Below are 24,320 nucleotides of genomic sequence, written 5' to 3' on the forward strand. Positions count from 1 at the left end.
TATATATAATTTTGATATATATGATCATAAATTTTGTAAGATTTTTTGTTATATGAAATGTTGTATATTTATAGTTTTATGGCTGTAATGTCATATTGCTTCATAATATTTATCATGTCATACCTTCCTGCTGACCCTCCTACACACACATCCTGGTCTCTCACTCTCCTACACCCTCTCCACACTGTCCTACACCCTCTCCCCACTGTCCTACACCCTCTCCCCACTGTCCTACACCCTCTCTCCACTGTCCTACATCCTCTCCCTGTCTCTCACTCTCCTACACCCTCTCTCCACTGTCCTACACCCTATCCTTCCCTCCCACTGTCCTACACCCTATCCTTCCCTCTCACTGTCCTACACCCTATCCTTCCCTCTCACTGTCCTACACCCTATCCTTCCCTCTCACTGTCCTACACCCTATCCTTCCCTCTCACTGTCCTACACCCTATCCTTCCCTCTCACTGTCCTACACCCTATCCTTCCCTCTCACTGTCCTACATCCTATCCTTCCCTCTCACTGTCCTACACCCTATCTTTCCCTCCCACTGTCCTACACCCTATCCTTCCCTCTCACTGTCCTACACCCTATCCTTCCCTCTCACTGTCCTACACCCTATCTTTCCCTCCCACTGTCCTACACCCTATCCTTCCCTCTCACTGTCCTACACCCTATCCTTCCCTCTCACTGTCCTACACCCTATCTTTCCCTCCCACTGTCCTACACCCTATCCTTCCCTCTCACTGTCCTACACCCTATCCTTCCCTCCCACTGTCCTACACCCTATCCTTCCCATCCCACTGTCCTACACCCTATCCCTCCCTCTGGCTGTCCCGCAGCAGACAGTCGTCTCTGCTACATGTACATAGAGGGCATCATCAGCAGTCATACCACTAAGGTTGTTGGTAAACCTCCGGTGTGAGATATCCGGGTCATCAGGTGGTGGCTCAAGACTCTGCTCAATATAGTCCAGTGTGAATGTTCGCGGCGGAAATCGTGGAGGATGAACGCTAACCTAACCCAACCTGCCTGGACCGACCCCCTCCCTCATTATCGGGACATTATTATGGTAACTGGCAACTGTAGATTAGGTAACTGGCACCTATATTCGTGTGCAGTAGATTGAGAGCGGAAATATCGTAACGTTTATATATATATATATATATATATATATATATATATATATATATATATATATATATATATATATATATATATATATATTATAGCGCCAAGAACAGACGAAGAAAGGCCACATCCGCTCATATCCATTCTCTAACTGTCATGTGTAGTGCACCGAAACCACAGCTCACCTATCTACATCCAAGCCACACAGACCTTTCCATAGTATACCCCATATGCTTTACATTCCCTGGTTCAATCAACTGATAGCACGTCGACTCTTGTATACGTCATCATTCCATTTCATGCTTTCCCATGCATGCCTGTCACCCTCCTGCGTCTTCAGGCCAGGATCACTTCAATTCTTTGTCTCTCCATCCTTCCACCTCCAATTTGGTCTCCCACTTCTCCTCGTTCCCTCCACCTCTGACACATATATCCTCTTTGTCAATCTTTCCTCACTCATTCTCTCCATGTGACCAAACCACTTCAAAACACCCTCTTCTGCTCTCTCAACCACACTCTTTTTATTACCACACATCTCACTTACCCTGATATCATTTACTCGATCAAACCACCTCACACCACATATTGTCCTCAAACATATCATTTCCAATACATCCACCCTCCTTCGCACTTCCTCATCCATAGTCCATGTCTCGCAGCCGTACAAGTTTACTTGGACTACTGTACTGTTAAACATACCCATTTTTGCCCTCCCAGACAACGTTCACTCTTTCCGCATATTCTCTATCGCTCCCAGAACCTTGGCCCCCTTCCTCACCCAATGGCTCACTTCTGCTCTCATGGTTCCATTTACTGCCATATCCGTTCCCAGATATCTAATACACTTCACTTCCATTTTTTTTCCAATCAGTCTCACACCCCAACTAACCTGTCCTACTCTGCTAAACCTAAGAACTTTGCTTTTATTCAAATTTCACATACAAACTCAGTCACCAGCTTTTGCAGTGTCTTACTCGAATCTGCCATCAGTGCAGACAACAACTGACTCACCTTCCAGGCCCCCTTCATCTCTAACACACTACATACTCTCCCCAACTCTTGCATTTACCATTTACCTCCCTCACCAACCCATCCATAAACACATGAAACAACCATGGTGACATCACACCCCCCTGCCACAGACTCGCTCTCCTCTCTTCCTACTGGTAAACGTGCCTTACAACCAAGATCAAAACTTCTCACGGCTTCTAGTAGCTTTCTTCCCACACTGTATATTCATAATACCTTCCACATGGCATCTTTATCAACCCTGTCATATACTTTTTCCAGATCCATAAATGCTACGCAGTATATATCAGCCATCTCATGCAGTATCTATCAGCCATCTCATATACTTTTTCCAGATCCATAAGTGCCACACACAAATTCCTTCTGTTTCTCGCACACATCCTATAAAGCAAACACCAGAACCACACATTCCCAACCACCGTTAAAACCACACTATTCCTTCTCGGTCTGTTGCTCTGTACATGCCTGCACCCTCTTCATCAGTACCCCATATAGCTTACCAGTAACACTTAAACTTATGCCTTTAAAATTTGAATACTCAACTTTACCTCCCTTGCTTTTGTACAGCTGGGCTATACATGCATCCCGTCAATCCTCAGGCACCTTGATCCATACGTACATTGAGTATCCTAACTAATCAATAACACTGTCACACCCTTTCTTGAATATCCAACTGCAATACCATCCAATCCCGCCGCCTTGCTGGATTTCGTCTTCCACAAGGCTTTCATTACCTCTTTTCTCTTCACCAAACCACTCTCCCTGACTTTCTCACTTCGCATACCACCCCAACCCACACTGCCTACGTCTGCCACTATCATCGAGCACATTCTGCTGTCCAAAGTACTCAGTCCATCTCCTCATCACTGTCTGTTAGCATTTCCCCATTTGCCCCCGGCTATCGATGCACACATTAATTCCTTTGTCTTTTGAAGTATATGAACGTCCTTTCAAAACATCTTAACTGAAACTAGCTCAGCCCAACTCTTATTTGCCCTCTTTTTCTACCCCTGCACCTTCCTCTTGACCTCCTGCCGCTTTCTCTCATACATCTCCCAATCATTTGCACTCATTCCCCTGTAAGGTCCGTTATACACCTCTCTTTTCTCTTAAACTAGCAACTCTAATTCGTCGTCCTACCACTCGCTACCATTTTTCTCTTGCCCACCTCCCACATAATGCATGCCAAAAGCCCCTCCTGCACATGCCAGCACTACTCCCCTAAGTGCTTCTCATTCTTAACCCACTCCCCTTGCTTCCTTTACTCTCACGTTACACCATTCTGTACTCAGTCTTCCGGTATTTCTTCACAAATATCTCCAAGCCCTCTTACTCTCACCACTCCGAAAACCTGTGCAGATCTTCGCCCTCTCCTCCACCAGGTAATGATGATGAGACATCCCACCAGCTGCCCCTCTCAGCACAAAATCTCTCTCGCGTCTATCAGTTTGTATGTAGTGTAATAATGCTCGCTGACCGTCTTTCCTGCTTACATACGTATACTTGTGTGTGTCCCTCTTTTTAAGCCAGATGTTCCCAATCAACAGTCCGTTTTGAGCACACAACTCTACAAGCTGTTCACTGTTTCCATTCACATTACCGAATATCCCATGTGACCCAATTATATCCTCAACTGCCACATTACTCACCTTCTTATTTAAATCATGTCATTAATACCCGGTCTCTTGCGTCAAAGCTGCTGGCACACTCACTCAGCTGCTGTGATCCTGTATCTTCTCACAACTAGGGTCACTACTCACTTCAGTATCATTATGAAGCACATCAGTCATGAGCGCATTGTACACTCACTCTTACTGGGAGAGTCCAGCTGGGTCCAGTCTGTTGGCCATGTTTTTGTCTCCGTCAGACTATGTGACGTTACGAAATCATGTCACGTTTCTTAACATGAGTCACATCGCTCTTGTATGCTCCAGGCTGGCTCATGGTGGGCCATGGTACGTCAGACAGGAAGGGAAGCAGTTGTTATGTTTCCCACAAAACTGTTCATTCCATCCAGTCTTTCAAACTTGTCAGAAATCTTGAAGACTGAGGTTTTGTCTCTACACATGAGGTAACACCTCCATACCACCAGACTTCAGGTTTTGCCTCAGTTTGTCTTACACGAAACAGCTACGGTCATCCCCACCTGTCCATTGTACGTACTGAACGTGGAATTATTATTATTATTATTATTATTATTATTATTATTATTATTATTATTATTATTATTATTATTATTATTATTATTATTAATATTATTATTATTATTAGAGGTTCCGGCCACTATTGTTTGTCTATGATCTTGCTGGATGTGAGGACAGTGACCCTCCCCCGTCCCTCTGCTCCCAACACCCCTCCCTCCCTCCCTCCCTCCCTCCCTCCCTCCTAATGTGCTAGGTTCATGAGTGCCCCGCCCCCCCACACAGTCCCTCGCTATGCACCCCATTTTTTCTCTTTCAACTCTCCCTTCCTTACCCATCTCCACCACTACTCTCCCTTCCCTTCCTTACCCATCTCCACCACTACTCTCCCTTCCCTTCCTTACCCATCTCCACCACTACTCTTCCTTCCCTTCCTTACCCATCTCCACCACTACTCTCCCTTCCCTTCCTTACCCATCTCCACCACTACTCTTCCTTCCCTTCCTTACCCATCTCCACCACTACTCTCCCTTCCCTTCCTTACCCATCTCCACCACTACTCTTCCTTCCCTTCCTTACCCATCTCCACCACTACTCTCCCTTCCCTTCCTTACCCATCTCCACCACTACTCTCCCTTCCCTTCCTTACCCATCTCCACCACTACTCTCCCTTCCCTCCCCTCCCTCCTGCCTCAACCTTTCCCCATTCCTCTACCCCCTCCCCCCCCCCTAAGACCCTGGTGGTGCCCCCCCCCCCCACCGGTGTTACATATATTATCGTGTCGTCATAATAATTGCATCTCTCTCTATTCTGGTCTTGTCTACCGTCGTCTCCTGCTGGCGAGGAACTCTGGTAAGTCTACCACACAACTACCCCTCCTCCTCCTCCTCCTCCTCCTCCTCCTCCATGTAATTCTTTTAATTGATCACAACTTACTCCTCTGGTTGCTTTCCACGTCCGCCAGCTGTAGTGATGACTGACTGAGTGAGTGACTGAGTGAGTGAGGATGTGAGTGAGTGAGTTAGTGAGGATGTGAGTGAGTGAGTGAGTGAAAGAAGTGAGTCAGTGAGTGAGTGATAGAAAATGTGAGTGAGTGAGTGATAGAAGATGTGAGTGAGTGAGTGATAGAAGATGTGAATGAGTGAGTGAGTGAGTGAGGATGGCTGGTTCTTGTTGTGTTTGTGGTGGTAACAGTACTGGTCATAGTAGTGGTAGCAGCAGCTGTAGTAGTAGTGTTACAGCCGTAGTAACAGTAGCAGTAGTAACAGTAGTAACAGTAGCAGTAGTAACAGTAGCAGTAGTAACATTGACAGTAGTAACAGTAACAGTAGTAACATTGACAGTAGTAACAGTAACAGTAGTAACAGTAACAGTAGTAACAGTAACAGTAGTAACAGTAACAGTAACAGTAGCAGTAGTAACAGTAACAGTAGTAACATTGACAGTAGTAACAGTAACAGTAGTAACAGTAGCAGTAGTAACATTAACAGTAGTAACAGTAACAGTAGTAACAGGAACAGTAGTAACAGTAGCAGTAGTAACAGTAGCAGTAGTAACATTAACAGTAATAACAGTAACAATAGTAACAGTAACAGTAGTAACAGTAGCAGTAGTAACAGTAACAGTAGTAACAGTAGCAGTAGTAACAGTAACAGTAACAGTAGTAACAGTAGCAGTAGCAGTAGTAACAATAGTAACAGTAGTAACAGTAGTAACAGTAGTAATAGTAACAGTAACAGTAGTAACAGTATTGGTTCTGGGTGTGTGACAGTTGTGAGAGCAGTTGAAGGAAATGATTATTATTATTATAATGATGTTGTTGTTGTTGTTGTTGTTGTTGTACTAACATTACTGTCCTGAGACTGTTGGTTGTACTGGAGTGTACTGGGACAACTGGGAATTATCTTCTGATAGTCATGGTAATGATATACTGGGAGTTATGGTCGTCATGTGGTGAACTGGGAGTCATATGGTGTACTGGGAATCATAGTGGTGATATGGTGAACTGGGAGTCATATGGTGTACTGGGAATAATAGTAGTGATGTGGTGAACTGGGAGTCATATGGTGTACTGGGAATAATAGTAGTGATGTGGTGAACTGGGAGTCATATGGTGTACTGGGAATAATAGTAGTGATGTGGTGAACTGGGAGTCATATGGTGTACTGGGAATCATAGTAGTGATGTGGTGAACTGGGAGTCATATGGTGTACTGGGAATAATAGTAGTGATGTGGTGAACTGGGAGTCATATGGTGTACTGGGAATAATAGTAGTGATGTGGTGAACTGGGAGTCATATGGTGTACTGGGAATAATAGTAGTGATGTGGTGAACTGGGAGTCATATGGTGTACTGGGAATCATAGTAGTGATATGGTGAACTGGGAGTCATATGGTGTACTGGGAATAATAGTAGTGATGTGGTGAACTGGGAGTCATATGGTGTACTGGGAATCGTAGTAGTGATATGGTGAACTGGGAGTCATATGGTGTACTGGGAATAATAGTAGTGATATGGTGAACTGGGAGTCATATGGTGTACTGGGAATAATAGTAGTGATGTGGTGAACTGGGAGTCATATGGTGTACTGGGAATCATAGTAGTGATATGGTGAACTGGGAGTCATATGGTGTACTGGGAATAATAGTAGTGATGTGGTGAACTGGGAGTCATATGGTGTACTGGGAATCGTAGTAGTGATATGGTGAACTGGGAGTCATATGGTGTACTGGGAATAATAGTAGTGATATGGTGAACTGGGAGTCATATGGTGTACTGGGAATAATAGTAGTGATGTGGTGAACTGGGAGTCATATGGTGTACTGGGAATCGTAGTAGTGATATGGTGAACTGGGAGTCATATGGTGTACTGGGAATCATAGTGGTGATATGGTGAACTGGGAGTCATATGGTGTACTGGGAATCATAGTAGTGATATGGTGAACTGGGAGTCATATGGTGTACTGGGAATAATAGTAGTGATGTGGTGAACTGGGAGTCATATGGTGTACTGGGAATCGTAGTAGTGATATGGTGAACTGGGAGTCATATGGTGTACTGGGAATCGTAGTGGTGATGTGGTGAACTGGGAGTCATATGGTGTACTGGGAATCGTAGTGGTGATGTGGTGAACTGGGAGTCATATGGTGTACTGGGAATCGTAGTGGTGATGTGGTGAACTGAGTCATGGTAGTGATGTTATGTACTGGGAATTATGGTAGTCATTTGGTGTACTGAGGCATGATAGACATGCACTGGAAATCATGAGAGTCATGTACTGGCAGCCATGGTAGTGGTGGACTGGTAATCATGGTTGTGATATGGTGTACTGAGAATTATGGTAGTGACGCACTGGGAATTATGGGAGTAATTTAGCGTACTGAGAGTCATGGAAATAATGTCCTAGGAGCCATTATAGTGCTGTGATGTACTCAGTCATGGTAGTGATGTATGGGAATCATGGTAGTGATATGTTGTACTGTCATGGTAGTGACGTACTGGTAATCTTGGTTGTGATGTACTGGGAGTTTTGGTAGTGATGTGTACTAAGAGTCACGGTACTGATGTGTACTGGAGGTCATGGTAATGCTATGGTGTACTGGGAGTCATGGTAATGATATGGTGTACTGGGAGTCATGGTAATGATATGGTGTACTGGGAGTCATGGTAATGATATGGTGTACTGGGAGTCATGGTAATGATATGGTGTACTGGGAGTCATGGTAATGATATGGTGTAGTGGGAGTCATGGTAATGATATGGTGTACTGGGAGTGATGGTAATGCTATGGTGTAGTGGGAGGCATGGTAATGATATGGTGTACTGGGAGTCATGGTAATGATATGGTGTACTGGGAGTCTTGGTAATGATATGGTGTAGTGGGAGGCATGGTAATGATATGGTGTACTGGGAGTCATGGTAATGATATGGTGTAGTGAGAGTCATGGTGATGATATGGTGTACTGGGAGTCATGGTAATGCTATGGTGTAGTGGGAGGCATGGTAATGATATGGTGTACTGGGAGTGATGGTAATGCTATGGTGTACTGGGAGTGATGGTAATGCTATGGTGTACTGGGAGTGATGGTAATGCTATGGTGTACTGGGAGGCATGGTAATGATATGGTGTACTGGGAGTCATGGTAATGATATGGTGTACTGGGAGTCTTGGTAATGATATGGTGTACTGGGAGTCTTGGTAATGATATGGTGTACTGGGAGGCATGGTAATGATATGGTGTACTGGGAGGCATGATAGTGATATATGTACTGTGGTTGAGGGTAGCGATGTGGTGTACTGGGAATTATGATAATTGTATATGTGCTGGAAGTGATGGTAGTAATGTGGTGTACTGGATGTCATGATAATTATATATTTACTGGGATTCATGGTAGTAATGTGATGTACTGGGAGTCATGGTAGTGATGTGATGTACTGGGAGTCATGGTAGTGATGTGATGTACTGGGAGTCATGGTAGTAATGTGATGTACTGGGAGTCATGGTAGTAATGTGATGTACTGGGAGTCATGGTAGTGATGTGATGTACTGGGAGTCATGGTAGTGATGTGATGTACTGGGAGTCATGGTAGTGATGTGATGTACTGGGAGTCATGGTAGTGATGTGATGTACTGGGAGTCATGGTAGTGATGTGATGTACTGGGAGTCATGGTAGTGATGTATGTACTGGGAGTCATGGTAAGTGATGTATGTACTGGGAGTCTGGTAGTGATTATGTACTAGGGAGTCCATGGTAGTGATGTATGTACTGGGAGTCATGGTAGTGATAGATGTACTGGGAGTCCTGGTAGTGATGTATGTACAGGGAGTCATGGTAGTGATATATGTACTGGAAGTCATGGTTACTGATATATACTGGGAATCATGGTAGTGACACATGTACTGGAAGTGATGGTAGAGTATGTACTGGAGTCATGGTAGTGATATAGGTACTGGGATCATGGTAGTGATATATGTACTGGGAGTCATGGTAGTGATATACGTACTGGGAGACATGTAGTGATATATGTCTGGGAGTCAAGGTAGTGATATATGTACTGGGAGTCATGGTAGTGATATATGTACTGGGATCATGGTAGTGTTATATGTACTGGGAGTCATGGTAGTGATATATGTACTGGGAATCATGTATTGATATATGTACTGGGAGTCATGTAGTGATATATGTACTGGGAGTCATGGTAGAGATATATGTACTGGAGTCCATGGTAGTGATATAGGTCTGGGAGTCATGGTAGTGATATATGTACTGGGAATCATGGTAGTGATATATGTACTGGGAGTCATGGTAGTGATATATGTACTGGGAGTCATGGTAGTGATATATGTACTGGGAGTCATGGTAGTGATATATGTACTGGGAGTCATGGTAGTGATATATGTACTGGGAATCATGTTAGTGATATATGTACTGGGAGTCATGGTAGTGATATATGTACTGGGAGTCATGGTAGTGATATATGTACTGGGAGTCATGGTAGTGATATATGTACTGGGAATCATGTTAGTGATATATGTACTGGGAGTCATGGTAGTGATATATGTACTGGGAATCATGTTAGTGATATATGTACTGGGAGTCATGGTAGTGATATATGTACTGGGAATCATGGTAGTGATATATGTACTGGGAATCATGTTAGTGATATATGTACTGGGAGTCATGGTAGTGATATATGTACTGGGAATCATGGTAGTGATATATGTACTGGGAGTCATGGTAGTGATATATGTACTGGGAGTCATGGTAGTGATATATGTACTGGGAGTCATGGTAGTGATATATGTACTGGGAGTCATGGTAGTGATATATGTACTGGGAATCATGTTAGTGATATATGTACTGGGAGTCATGGTAGTGATATATGTACTGGGAATCATGGTAGTGATATATGTACTGGGAGTCATGGTAGTGATATATGTACTGGGAATCATGGTAGTGATATATGTACTGGGAGTCATGTTAGTGATATATGTACTGGGAGTCATGGTAGTGATATATGTACTGGGAGTCATGGTAGTGATATATGTACTGGGAATCATGGTAGTGATATATGTACTGGGAATCATGGTAGTGATATATGTACTGGGAATCATGGTAGTGATACATGTACTGGGAATCATGTTAGTGATACATGTACTGGGAGTCATGGTAGTGATGGTATTAATGGTGGCAGGTGTTGGTAGTGATGGCAGTAGCACTGATGGTAGTGGTGGCACTAATGATAATGTTGGTAGTGGTGACAATTATGGTAATGCTGGTAGTGGTGGCACTAATGGTAATGTTGGTAGTTTTGACATTAATTACTACTGATGATAATGGTGCTGTTGGTAGCAGTAATGGTATTCTTGATGATAATGGTAATGGTGGTAATGATAACTGTTGGTAGTGGTGGCAGTAACAGTGTTGTTGATAGTGGTGATAATGACATTGTTGGTAGTGGTGGCAGTGATAGTACGTGTGGTTTGAAGTGGTGGAAGTTGTGGTAGTAACAGTAGTTAGAGTTTGATGGTAGTGGTGGCAGCATTAGCACTCATGTTAGTAGTGTTGGTATATAACGACACATATGGTGGCACAGTACTGTAACACCAGTCAGTCGTTAGTATGAGCCAGCAACAGTGTGCTCGGGTAACAGTAGTGTGAGCCAGCAACAGTGTGCTCTGGTAACAGTAGTGTGAGCCAGCAACAGTGTGCTCTGGTAACAGTAGTGTGAGCCAGCAACAGTGTGCTCGGGTAACAGTAGTGTGAGCCAGCAACAGTGTGCTCTGGTAACAGTAGTGTGAGCCAGCAACAGTGTGCTCGGGTAACAGTAGTGTGAGCCAGCAACAGTGTGCTCTGGTAACAGTAGTGTGAGCCAGCAACAGTGTGCTCTGGTAACAGTAGTGTGAGCCAGCAACAGTGTGCTCGGGTAACAGTAGTGTGAGCCAGCAACAGTGTGCTCGGGTAACAGTAGTGTGAGCCAGCAACAGTGTGCTCGGGTAACAGTAGTGTGAGCCAGCAACAGTGTGCGTTGGTAACAGTAGTGTGAACCAGTAACAGTGTGCTCTGGTAACAGTAGTGTGAACCAGTAACAGTGTGCGTTGGTAACAGCAGTGTAAGCGAGTAACAGTATGCGCCGATAACAATAGTGTGAGCCAGCAACAGTGTGCGTTGGTAACAGTAGTGTGAGCCAGTAACAGTGTGCGCCGCTAACAATAGTGTGAGCCAGTAACAGTTGTAGTGTGAGCCAGTAACAGTTGTAGTGTGAGCCAGCAACAGTTGTAGTGTGAGCCAGTAACAGTTTGTAGTGTGAGCCAGTAACAGTTGTAGTGTGAGCCAGTAACAGTTTTAGTGTGAGCCAGTAACAGTTGTAGTGTGAGCCAGTAACAGTTGTAGTGTGAGCCAGTAACAGTTTGTAGTGTGAGCCAGTAACAGTTGTAGTGTGAGCCAGTAACAGTTGTAGTGTGAGCCAGTAACAGTTGTAGTGTGAGCCAGTAACAGTTTGTAGTGTGAGCCAGTAACAGTTGTAGTGTGAGCCAGTAACAGTTGTAGTATGAGCCAGTAACAGTTGTAGTGTGAGCCAGTAACAGTAGTAGTGTGAGCCAGTAACAGTAGTAGTGTGAGCCAGGATCAGTGTGCGCTGGTGAAGTTATTGCTGCCTCTGGCTCTTGCAACGTGTGGTGCGCGCGCGCGCGCGATTGTTCTGGTGTCCAGCATTGTGGAATGTTACGTCACTTCTTAATTCCGGTCCATGAAGCGTGTGTTGTCTGGGTGTCGCCAGGAGGGTGTGTGGGTTGTGTCTGGGTGTAGCCAGGAGGATGTGTAGTGTATCTGGGTGTAGCCAGGAGGGTGTGTGGGGTGTCTGGGTGTAGCCAGGAGGATGTGTGGTGTGTCTGGGTGTAGCCAGAAGGGTGTGTGGGGTGTCTGGGTGTAGCCAGGAGGGTATATGTGTGTGTTGTCTGGGTGTAGCCAGGAGGATGTGTGGTGGGTCTGGGTGTAGCCAGAAGGGTGTGTGGGGTGTCTGAGTGTAGCCAGGAGGATGTGTGGTGTGTCTGGGTGTAGCCAGAAGGGTGTGTGGGGTGTCTGGGTGTAGCCAGGAGGGTATGTGTGTGTGTTGTCTGGGTGTAGCCAGGAGGATGTGTGGTGTGTCTGGGTGTAGCCAGAAGGGTGCGTGGGGTGTCTGGGTGTAGCCAGGAGGATGTGTGGTGTGTCTGGGTGTAGCCAGGAGGATGTGTGGTGTGTCTGGGTGTAGCCAGAAGGGTGTGTGGGGTGTCTGGAGGTAGCCAGGATGGTGTGTGGGGTGTATGGGTGTAGTCAGGAGGGTATGTGTGTGTTGTCTGGGTGTAGCCAAGAAGATGTGTGGGGTGTCTGGGTGTAGCCAGGAGGATGTGTGGTGTGTCTGGGTGTAGCCAGAAGGGTGCGTGGGGTGTCTGGGTGTAGCCAGGAGGATGTGTGGTGTGTCTGGGTGTAGCCAGGAGGATGTGTGGTGTGTCTGGGTGTAGCCAGAAGGGTGTGTGGGGTGTCTGGAGGTAGCCAGGATGGTGTGTGGGGTGTATGGGTGTAGTCAGGAGGGTATGTGTGTGTTGTCTGGGTGTAGCCAAGAAGATGTGTGGGGTGTCTGGGTGTAGCCAGGAGAGTGTAAGTGATGTGTGTCAGATGCTTGTATGATTGTTTGGTGTTTAGAGAGGGTGTACATGTTGTGTGTATCGTGTGGGCGTGGCACGTGGTCTGGTTAGAGAAAGGTGTCGTGAGTGTATGAAGGCAGTGTCACCTGAGTGTAGGTGTACCGGCAGTTATTGCTACACTGTGTCAAGTATTTATTTCTTGTATTTGAGAATTTCCCTCACTCTCACTTGTTTCATGGAGCAACACATGACACACACCTGCACGCGTAGGCTCAGCAGCCACAATAACAATAACACCTGCCACACATGGCCCCTGACAACAACACCTGCCACACATGGCCCCTGACAACAACACCTGCCACACACGGCCCCTGACAACAACACCTGCCACACACGGCCCCCTGACAACAACACCTGCCACACACGGCCCCCTGACAACAACACCTGCCACACATGGCCCCTGACAACAACACCTGCCACACATGGCCCCTGACAACAACACCTGCCACACACGGCCCCTGACAACAACACCTGCCACACATGGCCCCTGACAACAACACCTGCCACACATGGCCCCTGACAACGACACCTGCCACACGTGGCTCCTGACAACAACACCTGCCACACACGGCCCCTGACAACAACACCTGCCACACATGGCCCCTGACAACAACACCTGCCACACATGGCCCCTGACAACAACACCTGCCACACGTGGCTCCTGACAACAACACCTGCCACACACGGCCCCTGACAACAACAACTGCCACACATGGCCCCTGACAACAACACCTGCCACACATGGCCCCTGACAACAACACCTGCCACACACTGCCCCTGACAACAACACCTGCCACACATGGCCCCTGACAACAACACCTGCCACACACGGCCCCTGACAACAACACCTGCCACACACGGCCCCTGACAACAACACCTGCCACACATGGCCCCTGACAACAACACCTACCACACACGGCCCCCTGACAACAACACCTACCACACATGGCCCCCTGACAACAACACCTGCCACACACGGCCCCCTGACAACAACACCTACCACACATGGCCCCCTGACAACAACACCTGCCACACACGGCCCCCTGACAACAACACCTACCACACATGGCCCCTGACAACAACACCTGCCACACACGGCCCCCTGACAACAACACCTGCCACACATGGCTCCTGACAACAACACCTACCACACATGGCCCCTGACAACAACACCTGCCACACACGGCCCCCTGACAACAACACCTGCCACACATGGCTCCTGACAACAACACCTACCACACATGGCCCCTGACAACAACACCTGCCACACACGGCCCCTGACAACAACACCTGCCACACGTTGCTCCTGACAACAACACCTGCCACACACGGCCCCCTGACAACAACACCTGCCACACAAAACACTTTGCCCCACTTGTACAGACCCAGCACTTTCTACCCCAACCACACAACACAATCTCATACATCTGGAAACTTGCCTGCATAATACCAGTTTGAAGGTTTCCAGCTTTGCCAACTACCTCACCTCAGTATGCAGACTCGGTGAAACACTGACCACACCAGAACCAAGCAAACCATCCCTCTGTAACCCACACACTATGGCCTCACACCTAACCACTCCACCACCACCACATTGGCCTCACATAACACATCCTACGCGGTTTCGACCAACCACAACCCTGGTCTCGCTCAGTGCTTACGGCAGTAGGTATTAAGAAAGCATTTGACGCTGTCCCCCGACACAATTTCATTGCAGGCAGCCATGACGTAGACGCTTACAATGGTTTCATCTTTAAAACCCATAAACTCTACGGTAGAGTTCCCCAGGAAACATTTTTTGTTTCTCCAGCCCTCTTCAGTCTCCTCCTACACCACCTCCCATTATCTCCAGCAAACCGTAAATTCACATCTTCTCCCGTGTAGACAACCTCACGATCATATGACAACATGCAAACACCACAGTAATAACGACAGACATGCAGCACAGTATTGCGTACTGGGAACAATCACAGTGAACAGACAATCTCTTCCAGTGAACAAAATAGTGATCATTCCAGGCATCAACATGCGATGCACTCAGAACTTTCACTCCTCACATCAAAAACATCAACTCAAAACCAACACATAAACTAAATGACCTTGGAACACTAACTGGCACCAGATTTGGACTAGAGATAGAATCCCTCAAAATCCTCTACATACAATTCGTCTGCTCTACTTTACCCTTGGCCTCACCCTTCTGGTTGTACGTCTTTACAACATGAAATACAACAGTTACCAACCGTCCTTAACACAACACAAGTATACAGCAACAACACAAACACAATACCACCAAGACATGATAGGTAATCCCACCACAACATGCTAGGTAATCTCACCTCAACATGCTAGGTAATCCCACCACAACGTGCTAGGTAATCCCACCACAACATGCTAGGTAATCCCACCACAACATGCTAGGTAATCCCACCACAACATGCTAGGTAATCCCACCACAACATGCTAGGTAATCCCACCACAACGTGCTAGGTAATCTAACCTCAACATGCTAGGTAATCCCACCTCAACATGCTAGGTAATCCCACCTCAACATGCTAGGTAATCCCACCACAACGTGCTAGGTAATCTAACCTCAACATGCTAGGTAATCCCACCTCAACATGCTAGGTAATCCCACCTCAACATGCTAGGTAATCCCACCACAACATGCTAGGTAATCTCACCTCAACATGCTAGGTAATCTTACCTCAACATGCTAGGTAATCCCACCACAACATGCTAGGTAATCCCACCACAACATGCTAGGTAATCCCACCACAACGTGCTAGGTAATCTAACCTCAACATGCTAGGTAATCCCACCTCAACATGCTAGGTAATCCCACCTCAACATGCTAGGTAATCCCACCTCAACATGCTAGGTAATCCCACCACAACATGCTAGGTAATCTTACCTCAACATGCTAGGTAATCCCACCTCAACATGCTAGGTAATCCCACCTCAACATGCTAGGTAATCCCACCACAACATGCTAGGTAATCTCACCTCAACATGCTAGGTAATCCCACCTCAACATGCTAGGTAATCCCACCACAACATGCTAGGTAATCCCACCACAACATGCTAGGTAATCCCACCACAACATGCTAGGTAATCCTACCTCAACATGCTAGGTAATCCCACCACAACATGCTAGGTAATCCCACCTCAACATGCTAGGTAATCCCACCACAACGTGCTAGGTAATCCCACCTCAACATGCTAGGTAATCCCACCTCAACATGCTAGGTAATCCCACCACAACGTGCTAGGTAATCCCACCTCAACATGCTAGGTAATCCCACCACAACATGCTAGGTAATCCCACCTCAACATGCTAGGTAATCCCACCACAACGTGCTAGGTAATCCCACCACAACGTGCTAGGTAATCCCACCACAACATGCTAGGTAATCCCACCTCAACATGCTAGGTAATCCCACCACAACATCCTAGGTAATCCCACCTCAACATGCTAGGTAATCCCACCACAACATGCTAGGTAATCCCACCTCAACATGCTAGGTAATCCCACCTCAACATGCTAGGTAATCCCACCTCAACATGCTAGGTAATCCCACCTCAACATGCTAGGTAATCCCACCTCAACATGCTAGGTAATCCCACCTCAACATGCTAGGTAATCCCACCTCAACATGCTAGGTAATCCCACCTCAACATGCTAGGTAATCCCACCTCAACATGCTAGGTAATCCCACCTCAACATGCTAGGTAATCCCACCTCAACATGCTAGGTAATCCCACCTCAACATGCTAGGTAATCCCACCACAACATGCTAGGTAATCCCACCACAACATGCTAGGTAATCCCACCACAACATGCTAGGTAATCCCACCTCAACATGCTAGGTAATCCCACCTCAACATGCTAGGTAATCCCACCTCAACATGCTAGGTAATCCCACCTCAACATGCTAGGTAATCCCACCTCAACATGCTAGGTAATCCCACCTCAACATGCTAGGTAATCCCACCACAACATGCTAGGTAATCCCACCACAACATGCTAGGTAATCCCACCACAACATGCTAGGTAATCCCACCACAACATGCTAGGTAATCCCACCACAACATGCTAGGTAATCCCACCACAACATGCTAGGTAATCCCACCACAACATGTAGGTAATCCCACCACAACATGCTAGGTAATCCCACCACAACTGCTAGGTAATCCCACACTCAACATGCTAGGTAATCCCACCATCAACATGCTAGGTAATCTACCTCAACATGCTAGATATATCTCCACCCAACATGCAGTTCCCACCACAATGCTAGGTATATAATGATAATCCCACCCAACTGCATCTACCACTACTGTAATATATGATACTTGCCCCTGCTCACTTCATCTACCCTACATGTAGATAATGAACTAGCCCCTGCCTCACCTTCATTACTCTATGTAGATATATGATACTTCCCCTGCCTCACACTTCATCTACCTCTACTGTAGATATATGATACTGCCCTGCTCACACTTCATCTACCTCTACTGTAGATATATGATACTTGCCCTGCCTCACACTTCATCTACCTCTACTGTAGATATATGATACTTGCCCCTGCCTCACACTTCATCTACCTCTACTGTAGATATATGATACTTGCCCCTGCCTCACACTTCATCTACCTCTACTGTAGATATATGATACTTGCCCCTGCCTCACACTTCATCTACCTCTACTGTAGATATATGATACTTGCCCCTGCCTCACACTTCATCTACCTCTACTGTAGATATATGATACTTGCCCCTGCCTCACACTTCATCTACCTCTACTGTAGATATATGATACTTGCCCCTGCCTCACACTTCATCTACCTCTACTGTAGATATATGATACTTGCCCCTGCCTCACACTTCATCTACCTCTACTGTAGATATATGATACTTGCCCCTGCCTCACACTTCATCTACCTCTACTGTAGATATATGATACTTGCCCCTGCCTCACACTTCATCTACCTCTACTGTAGATATATGATACTTGCCCCTGCCTCACACTTCATCTACCTCTACTGTAGATATATGATACTTGCCCCTGCCTCACACTTCATCTACCTCTACTGTAGATATATGATACTTGCCCCTGCCTCACACTTCATCTACCTCTACTGTAGATATATGATACTTGCCTCTGCCTCACACTTCATCTACCTCTACTGTAGATATATGATACTTGCCCCTGCCTCACACTTCATCTACCTCTACTGTAGATATATGATACTTGCCCCTGCCTCACACTTCATCTACCTCTACTGTAGATATATGATACTTGCCCCTGCCTCACACTTCATCTACCTCTACTGTAGATATATGATACTTGCTCCTGCCTCACACTTCATCTACCTCTACTGTAGATATATGATACTTGCCCCTGCCTCACACTTCATCTACCTCTACTGTAGATATATGATACTTGCCCCTGCCTCACACTTCATCTACCTCTACTGTAGATATATGATACTTGCCCCTGCCTCACACTTCATCTACCTCTACTGTAGATATATGATACTTGCCCTGCCTCACACTTCATCTACCTCTACTGTAGATATATGATACTTGCCTCTGCCTCACACTTCATCTACCTCTACTGTAGATATATGATACTTGCCCCTGCCTCACACTTCATCTACCTCTACTGTAGATATATGATACTTGCTCCTGCCTCACACTTCATCTACCTCTACTGTAGATATATGATACTTGCTCCTGCCTCACACTTCATCTACCTCTACTGTAGATATATGATACTTGCCCTGCCTCACACTTCATCTACCTCTACTGTAGATATATGATACTTGCCCCTGCCTCACACTTCATCTACCTCTACTGTAGATATATGATACTTGCTCCTGCCTCACACTTCATCTACCTCTACTGTAGATATATGATACTTGCTCCTGCCTCACACTTCATCTACCTCTACTGTAGATATATGATACTTGCCCGTGCCTCACACTTCATCTACCTCTACTGTAGATATATGATACTTGCCCCTGCCTCACACTTCATCTACCTCTACTGTAGATATATGATACTTGCCCCTGCCTCACACTTCATCTACCTCTACTGTAGATATATGATACTTGCCCCTGCCTCACACTTCATCTACCTCTACTGTAGATATATGATACTTGCCCGTGCCTCACACTTCATCTACCTCTACTGTAGATATATGATACTTGCCCGTGCCTCACACTTCATCTACCTCTACTGTAGATATATGATACTTGCCCGTGCCTCACACTTCATCTACCTCTACTGTAGATATATGATACTTGCCCCTGCCTCACACTTCATCTACCTCTACTGTAGATGTATGATACTTGCCTCTGCCTCACTTTTCATCTACCTCTACTGTAGATATATGATACTTGCCCGTGCCTCACACTTCATCTACCTCTACTGTTGATATATGATACTTGCCTCTGCCTCACACTTCATCTACCTCTACTGTAGATATATGATACTTGCCCCTGCCTCACACTTCATCTACCTCTACTGTAGATATATGATACTTGCCCCTGCCTCACACTTCATCTACCTCTACTGTAGATATATGATACTTGCCCCTGCCTCACACTTCATCTACCTCTACTGTAGATATATGATACTTGCTCCTGCCTCACACTTCATCTACCTCTACTGTAGATATATGATACTTGCTCCTGCCTCACACTTCATCTACCTCTACTGTAGATATATGATACTTGCTCCTGCCTCACACTTCATCTACCTCTACTGTAGATATATGATACTTGCCCCTTCCTCACACTTCATCTACCTCTACTGTAGATATATGATACTTGCTCCTGCCTCACACTTCATCTACCTCTACTGTAGATATATGATACTTGCTCCTGCCTCACACTTCATCTACCTCTACTGTAGATATATGATACTTGCCCCTGCCTCACACTTCATCTACCTCTACTGTAGATATATGATACTTGCCCGTGCCTCACACTTCATCTACCTCTACTGTAGATATATGATACTTGCTCCTGCCTCACACTTCATCTACCTCTACTGTAGATTTATGATACTTGCCCGTGCCTCACACTTCATCTACCTCTACTGTAGATATATGATACTTGCCCGTGCCTCACACTTCATCTACCTCTACTGTAGATATATGATACTTGCTCCTGCCTCACACTTCATCTACCTCTACTGTAGATATATGATACTTGCCCCTGCCTCACACTTCATATACCTCTACTGTAGATATATGATACTTGCCCCTGCCTCACACTTCATCTACCTCTACTGTAGATATATGATACTTGCTCCTGCCTCACACTTCATCTACCTCTACTCGTAGATCTCCCCACCCCAGCACACGCAACAGTGACGCACACAACACATACACACTAAACTGACTCGTGAAACACTGGACAATCAACCTCTCAAATCTTTCTTAAACTCAAGCCATGTGAAGCTACACTTCCCACACAAACTCAAGCCATGTGAAGCTACACTTCCCACACAAACTCATGTCATGTGAAGCTACACTTCCCACAAAAACTCATGTCATGTGAAGCCACACTTCCCACACAAACTCAAGCCATGTGAAGCCACACTTCCCACACAAACTCAAGCCATGTGAAGCTACACTTCCCACACAAACTCATGTCATGTGAAGCCACACTTCCCACACAAACTCAAGCCATGTGAAGCTACACTTCCCACACAAACTCAAGCCATGTGAAGCCACACTTCCCACACAAACTCAAGCCATGTGAAGCTACACTTCCCACACAAACTCAAGCCATGTGAAGCCACACTTCCCACACAAACTCAAGCCATGTGAAGCTACACTTCCCACACAAACTCAAGCCATGTGAAGCTACACTTCCCACACAAACTCAAGCCATGTGGAGCTACACTTCCCACACAAACTCAAGCCATGTGAAGCCACACTTCCCACACAAACTCAAGCCATGTGAAGCTACACTTCCCACACAAACTCAAGCCATGTGAAGCTACACTTCCCACACAAACTCAAGCCATGTGGAGCTACACTTCCCACACAAACTCATGTCATGTGAAGCTACACTTCCCACACAAACTCATGTCATGTGAAGCTACACTTCCCACAAAAACTCATGTCATGTGAAGCTACACTTCCCACAAAAACTCATGTCATGTGAAGCTACACTTCCCACAAAAACTCATGTCATGTGAAGCTACACTTCCCACAAAAACTCATGTCATGTGAAGCTACACTTCCCACAAAAACTCATGTCATGTGAAGCCACACTTCCCACACAAACTCAAGCCATGTGAAGCCACACTTCCCACAAAAACTCATGTCATGTGAAGCTACACTTCCCACACAAACTCAAGCCATGTGAAGCTACACTTCCCACACAAACTCAAGCCATGTGAAGCTACACTTCCCACAAAAACTCATGTCATGTGAAGCTACACTTCCCACACAAACTCATGTCATGTGAAGCTACACTTCCCACAAAAACTCATGTCATGTGAAGCTACACTTCCCACACAAACTCATGTCATGTGAAGCTACACTTCCCACACAAACTCAAGCCATGTGAAGCCACACTTCCCACAAAAACTCATGTCATGTGAAGCTACACTTCCCACACAAACTCAAGCCATGTGAAGCTACACTTCCCACACAAACTCAAGCCATGTGAAGCCATACTTCCCACAAAAACTCATGTCATGTGAAGCTACACTTCCCACACAAACTCATGTCATGTGAAGCTACACTTCCCACACAAACTCAAGCCATGTGAAGCTACACTTCCCACACAAACTCAAGCTATGTGAAGCCACACTTCCCACAAAAACTCATGTCATGTGAAGCTACACTTCCCACACAAACTCATGTCATGTGAAGCTACACTTCCCACACAAACTCAAGCCATGTGAAGCCATACTACCCACACAAACTCAAGCCATGTGAAGCCACACTTCCCACACAAACTCAAGCCATGTGAAGCCATACTACCCACACAAACTCAAGCCATGTGAAGCCACACTTCCCACACAAACTCAAGCCATGTGAATCCATACTACCCACACAAACTCAAGCCATGTGAAGCTACACTTCCCACACAAACTCAAGCCATGTGAAGCCATACTACCCACACAAACTCAAGCCATGTGAAGCCACACTTCCCACGCAAACTCAAGCCATGTGAAGCCATACTTCCCACAGAAGCTCAAGCCATGTGAAGCCACACTTCCCACACAAACTCAAGCCATGTGAAGCCACACTTCCCACACAAACTCAAGCCATGTGAAGCCACACTTCCCACACAAACTCAAGCCATGTGAAGCCATACTTCCCACACAAACTCAAGCCATGTGGAGCTACACATCCCACACAAACTCAAGCCATGTGAAGCCACACTTCCCACACAAACTCAAGCCATGTGGAGCTACACTTCCCACACAAACTCAAGCCATGTGAAGCCACACTTCCCACACAAACTCAAGCCATGTGAAGCAACACTTCCCACACAAACTCAAGCCATGTGAAGCCACACTTCCCACACAAACTCAAGCCATGTGAAGCCATACTTCCCACACAAACTCAAGCCATGTGGAGCTACACTTCCCACACAAACTCAAGCCATGTGAAGCCATACTACCCACAGAAACTCTAGCCATGTGGAGCTACACTTCCCACACAAACTCAAGCCATGTGAAGCCATACTACCCACACAAACTCAAGCCATGTGGAGCTACACTTCCCACACAAACTCAAGCCATGTGAAGCCATACTTCCCACACAAACTCAAGCCATGTGGAGCTACACTTCCCACACAAACTCAAGCCATGTGAAGCCACACTTCCCACACAAACTCAAGCCATGTGGAGCTACACTTCCCACACAAACTTAAGCCATGTGAAGCCACACTTCCCACACAAACTCAAGCCATGTGAAGCCACACTTCCCACACAAACTCAAGCCATGTGAAGCCACACTTCCCACACAAACTCAAGCCATGTGAAGCAACACTTCCCACACAAACTCAAGCCATGTGAAGCCACACTTCCCACACAAACTCAAGCCATGTGAAGCCACACTTCCCACACAAACTTAAGCCATGTGAAGCCACACTTCCCACACAAACTCAAGCCATGTGAAGCCACACTTCCCACACAAACTCAAGCCATGTGAAGCAACACTTCCCACACAAACTCAAGCCATGTGAAGCCACACTTCCCACACAAACTCAAGCCATGTGAAGCAACACTTCCCACACAAACTCAAGCCATGTGAAGCCACACTTCCCACACAAATATGAGTCAAGCTTTCCTCGCACACTCTGCACGTCATCCCTCCCTACAAACGCCGAGTTGACACATCCCAGGGCCCCTCATAGCCACATCCCAGGGCCCCTCAGGGCCACATCCCAGGGCCCCTCATGGCTACGATGCGGCTTCCACAATGTAGACATGGAACGCTTTTTGTTCAGTTAGCCGTCACTGTCCCCCACACGTATACACAAACCACTACAATATTGACCTGTGCTTCTGTCCGGTGGACGTGGCCGGCTTCCTAAGCGCTGCACGAGAATTACATAGATAGAAGGGACTACTGGGACTGAAAGTATATATTTGTATTTATTTATATTTTGCTTTGTCGCTGTCTCCCGCGTTAGCGAGGTAGCGCAAGGAAACAGACGATAGAATGGCCCAACCCACCCCCATACACATGTATATACATACACGTCCACACACGCAAAATACATACCTTACATCTCAATGTACACATATATATATACACACACAGACATATACATATATACACATGTACTTAATTCATACTGTCTGCCTTTATTTATTCCCATCGCCACCTCGCCACACATGGAATAACAACCCCCTTCCCCCTCATGTGTGCGAGGTAGCGCTAGGAAAAGACAACAAGGCCCCATTCGTCCACACTCAGTCTCTAGCTGTCATGTAATAATGCACCGAAACCACAGCTCCCTTTCCATATCCAGGCCCCACAGAACTTTCCTTGGTTTACCCCAGACGCTTCACATGCCCTGGTTCAATCCATTGACAGCACGTCGACCCCGGTATACAACGTCGTTCCAATTCACTCTATTCCTTGCACGCCTTTCACCCTCCTGCATGTTCTGGCCCCGATCACTCAAAATCTTTTTCACTCCATCTTTCCACCTCCAATTTAGTCTCCCACTTCTCCTCGTTCCCTCCACGTCTGACACATATATCCTCTTGGTCAATCTTTCCTCACTCATTCTCTCCATGTGACCAAACCATTTCAAAACACCCTCTTCTGCTCTCTCAACCACACTA

At 46.1% G+C, this 24,320-nt stretch overlaps 1 protein-coding gene across 2 annotated transcripts in view; it reads left to right on the forward strand.

The window, feature by feature from the left end:
• Positions 1-24,320, forward strand: part of LOC139750903 (proline dehydrogenase 1, mitochondrial-like) — a 528,526-nt gene that overhangs the window by 162,280 nt on the left and 341,926 nt on the right. The window contains exon 3 of one of the 2 annotated variants that reach the window (XM_071665786.1): positions 5,114-5,152. The exons of the other annotated variant lie outside the window; for it this stretch is intronic. Coding sequence (XP_071521887.1) covers positions 5,114-5,152 — 39 coding nt within the window. The remainder of the gene's footprint in view (positions 1-5,113; positions 5,153-24,320) is intronic. 2 annotated transcript variants of the gene reach the window in all.

Source organism: Panulirus ornatus, chromosome 10, assembly GCF_036320965.1.
Source record: "Panulirus ornatus isolate Po-2019 chromosome 10, ASM3632096v1, whole genome shotgun sequence".
NCBI lineage: Eukaryota > Metazoa > Arthropoda > Malacostraca > Decapoda > Palinuridae > Panulirus > Panulirus ornatus.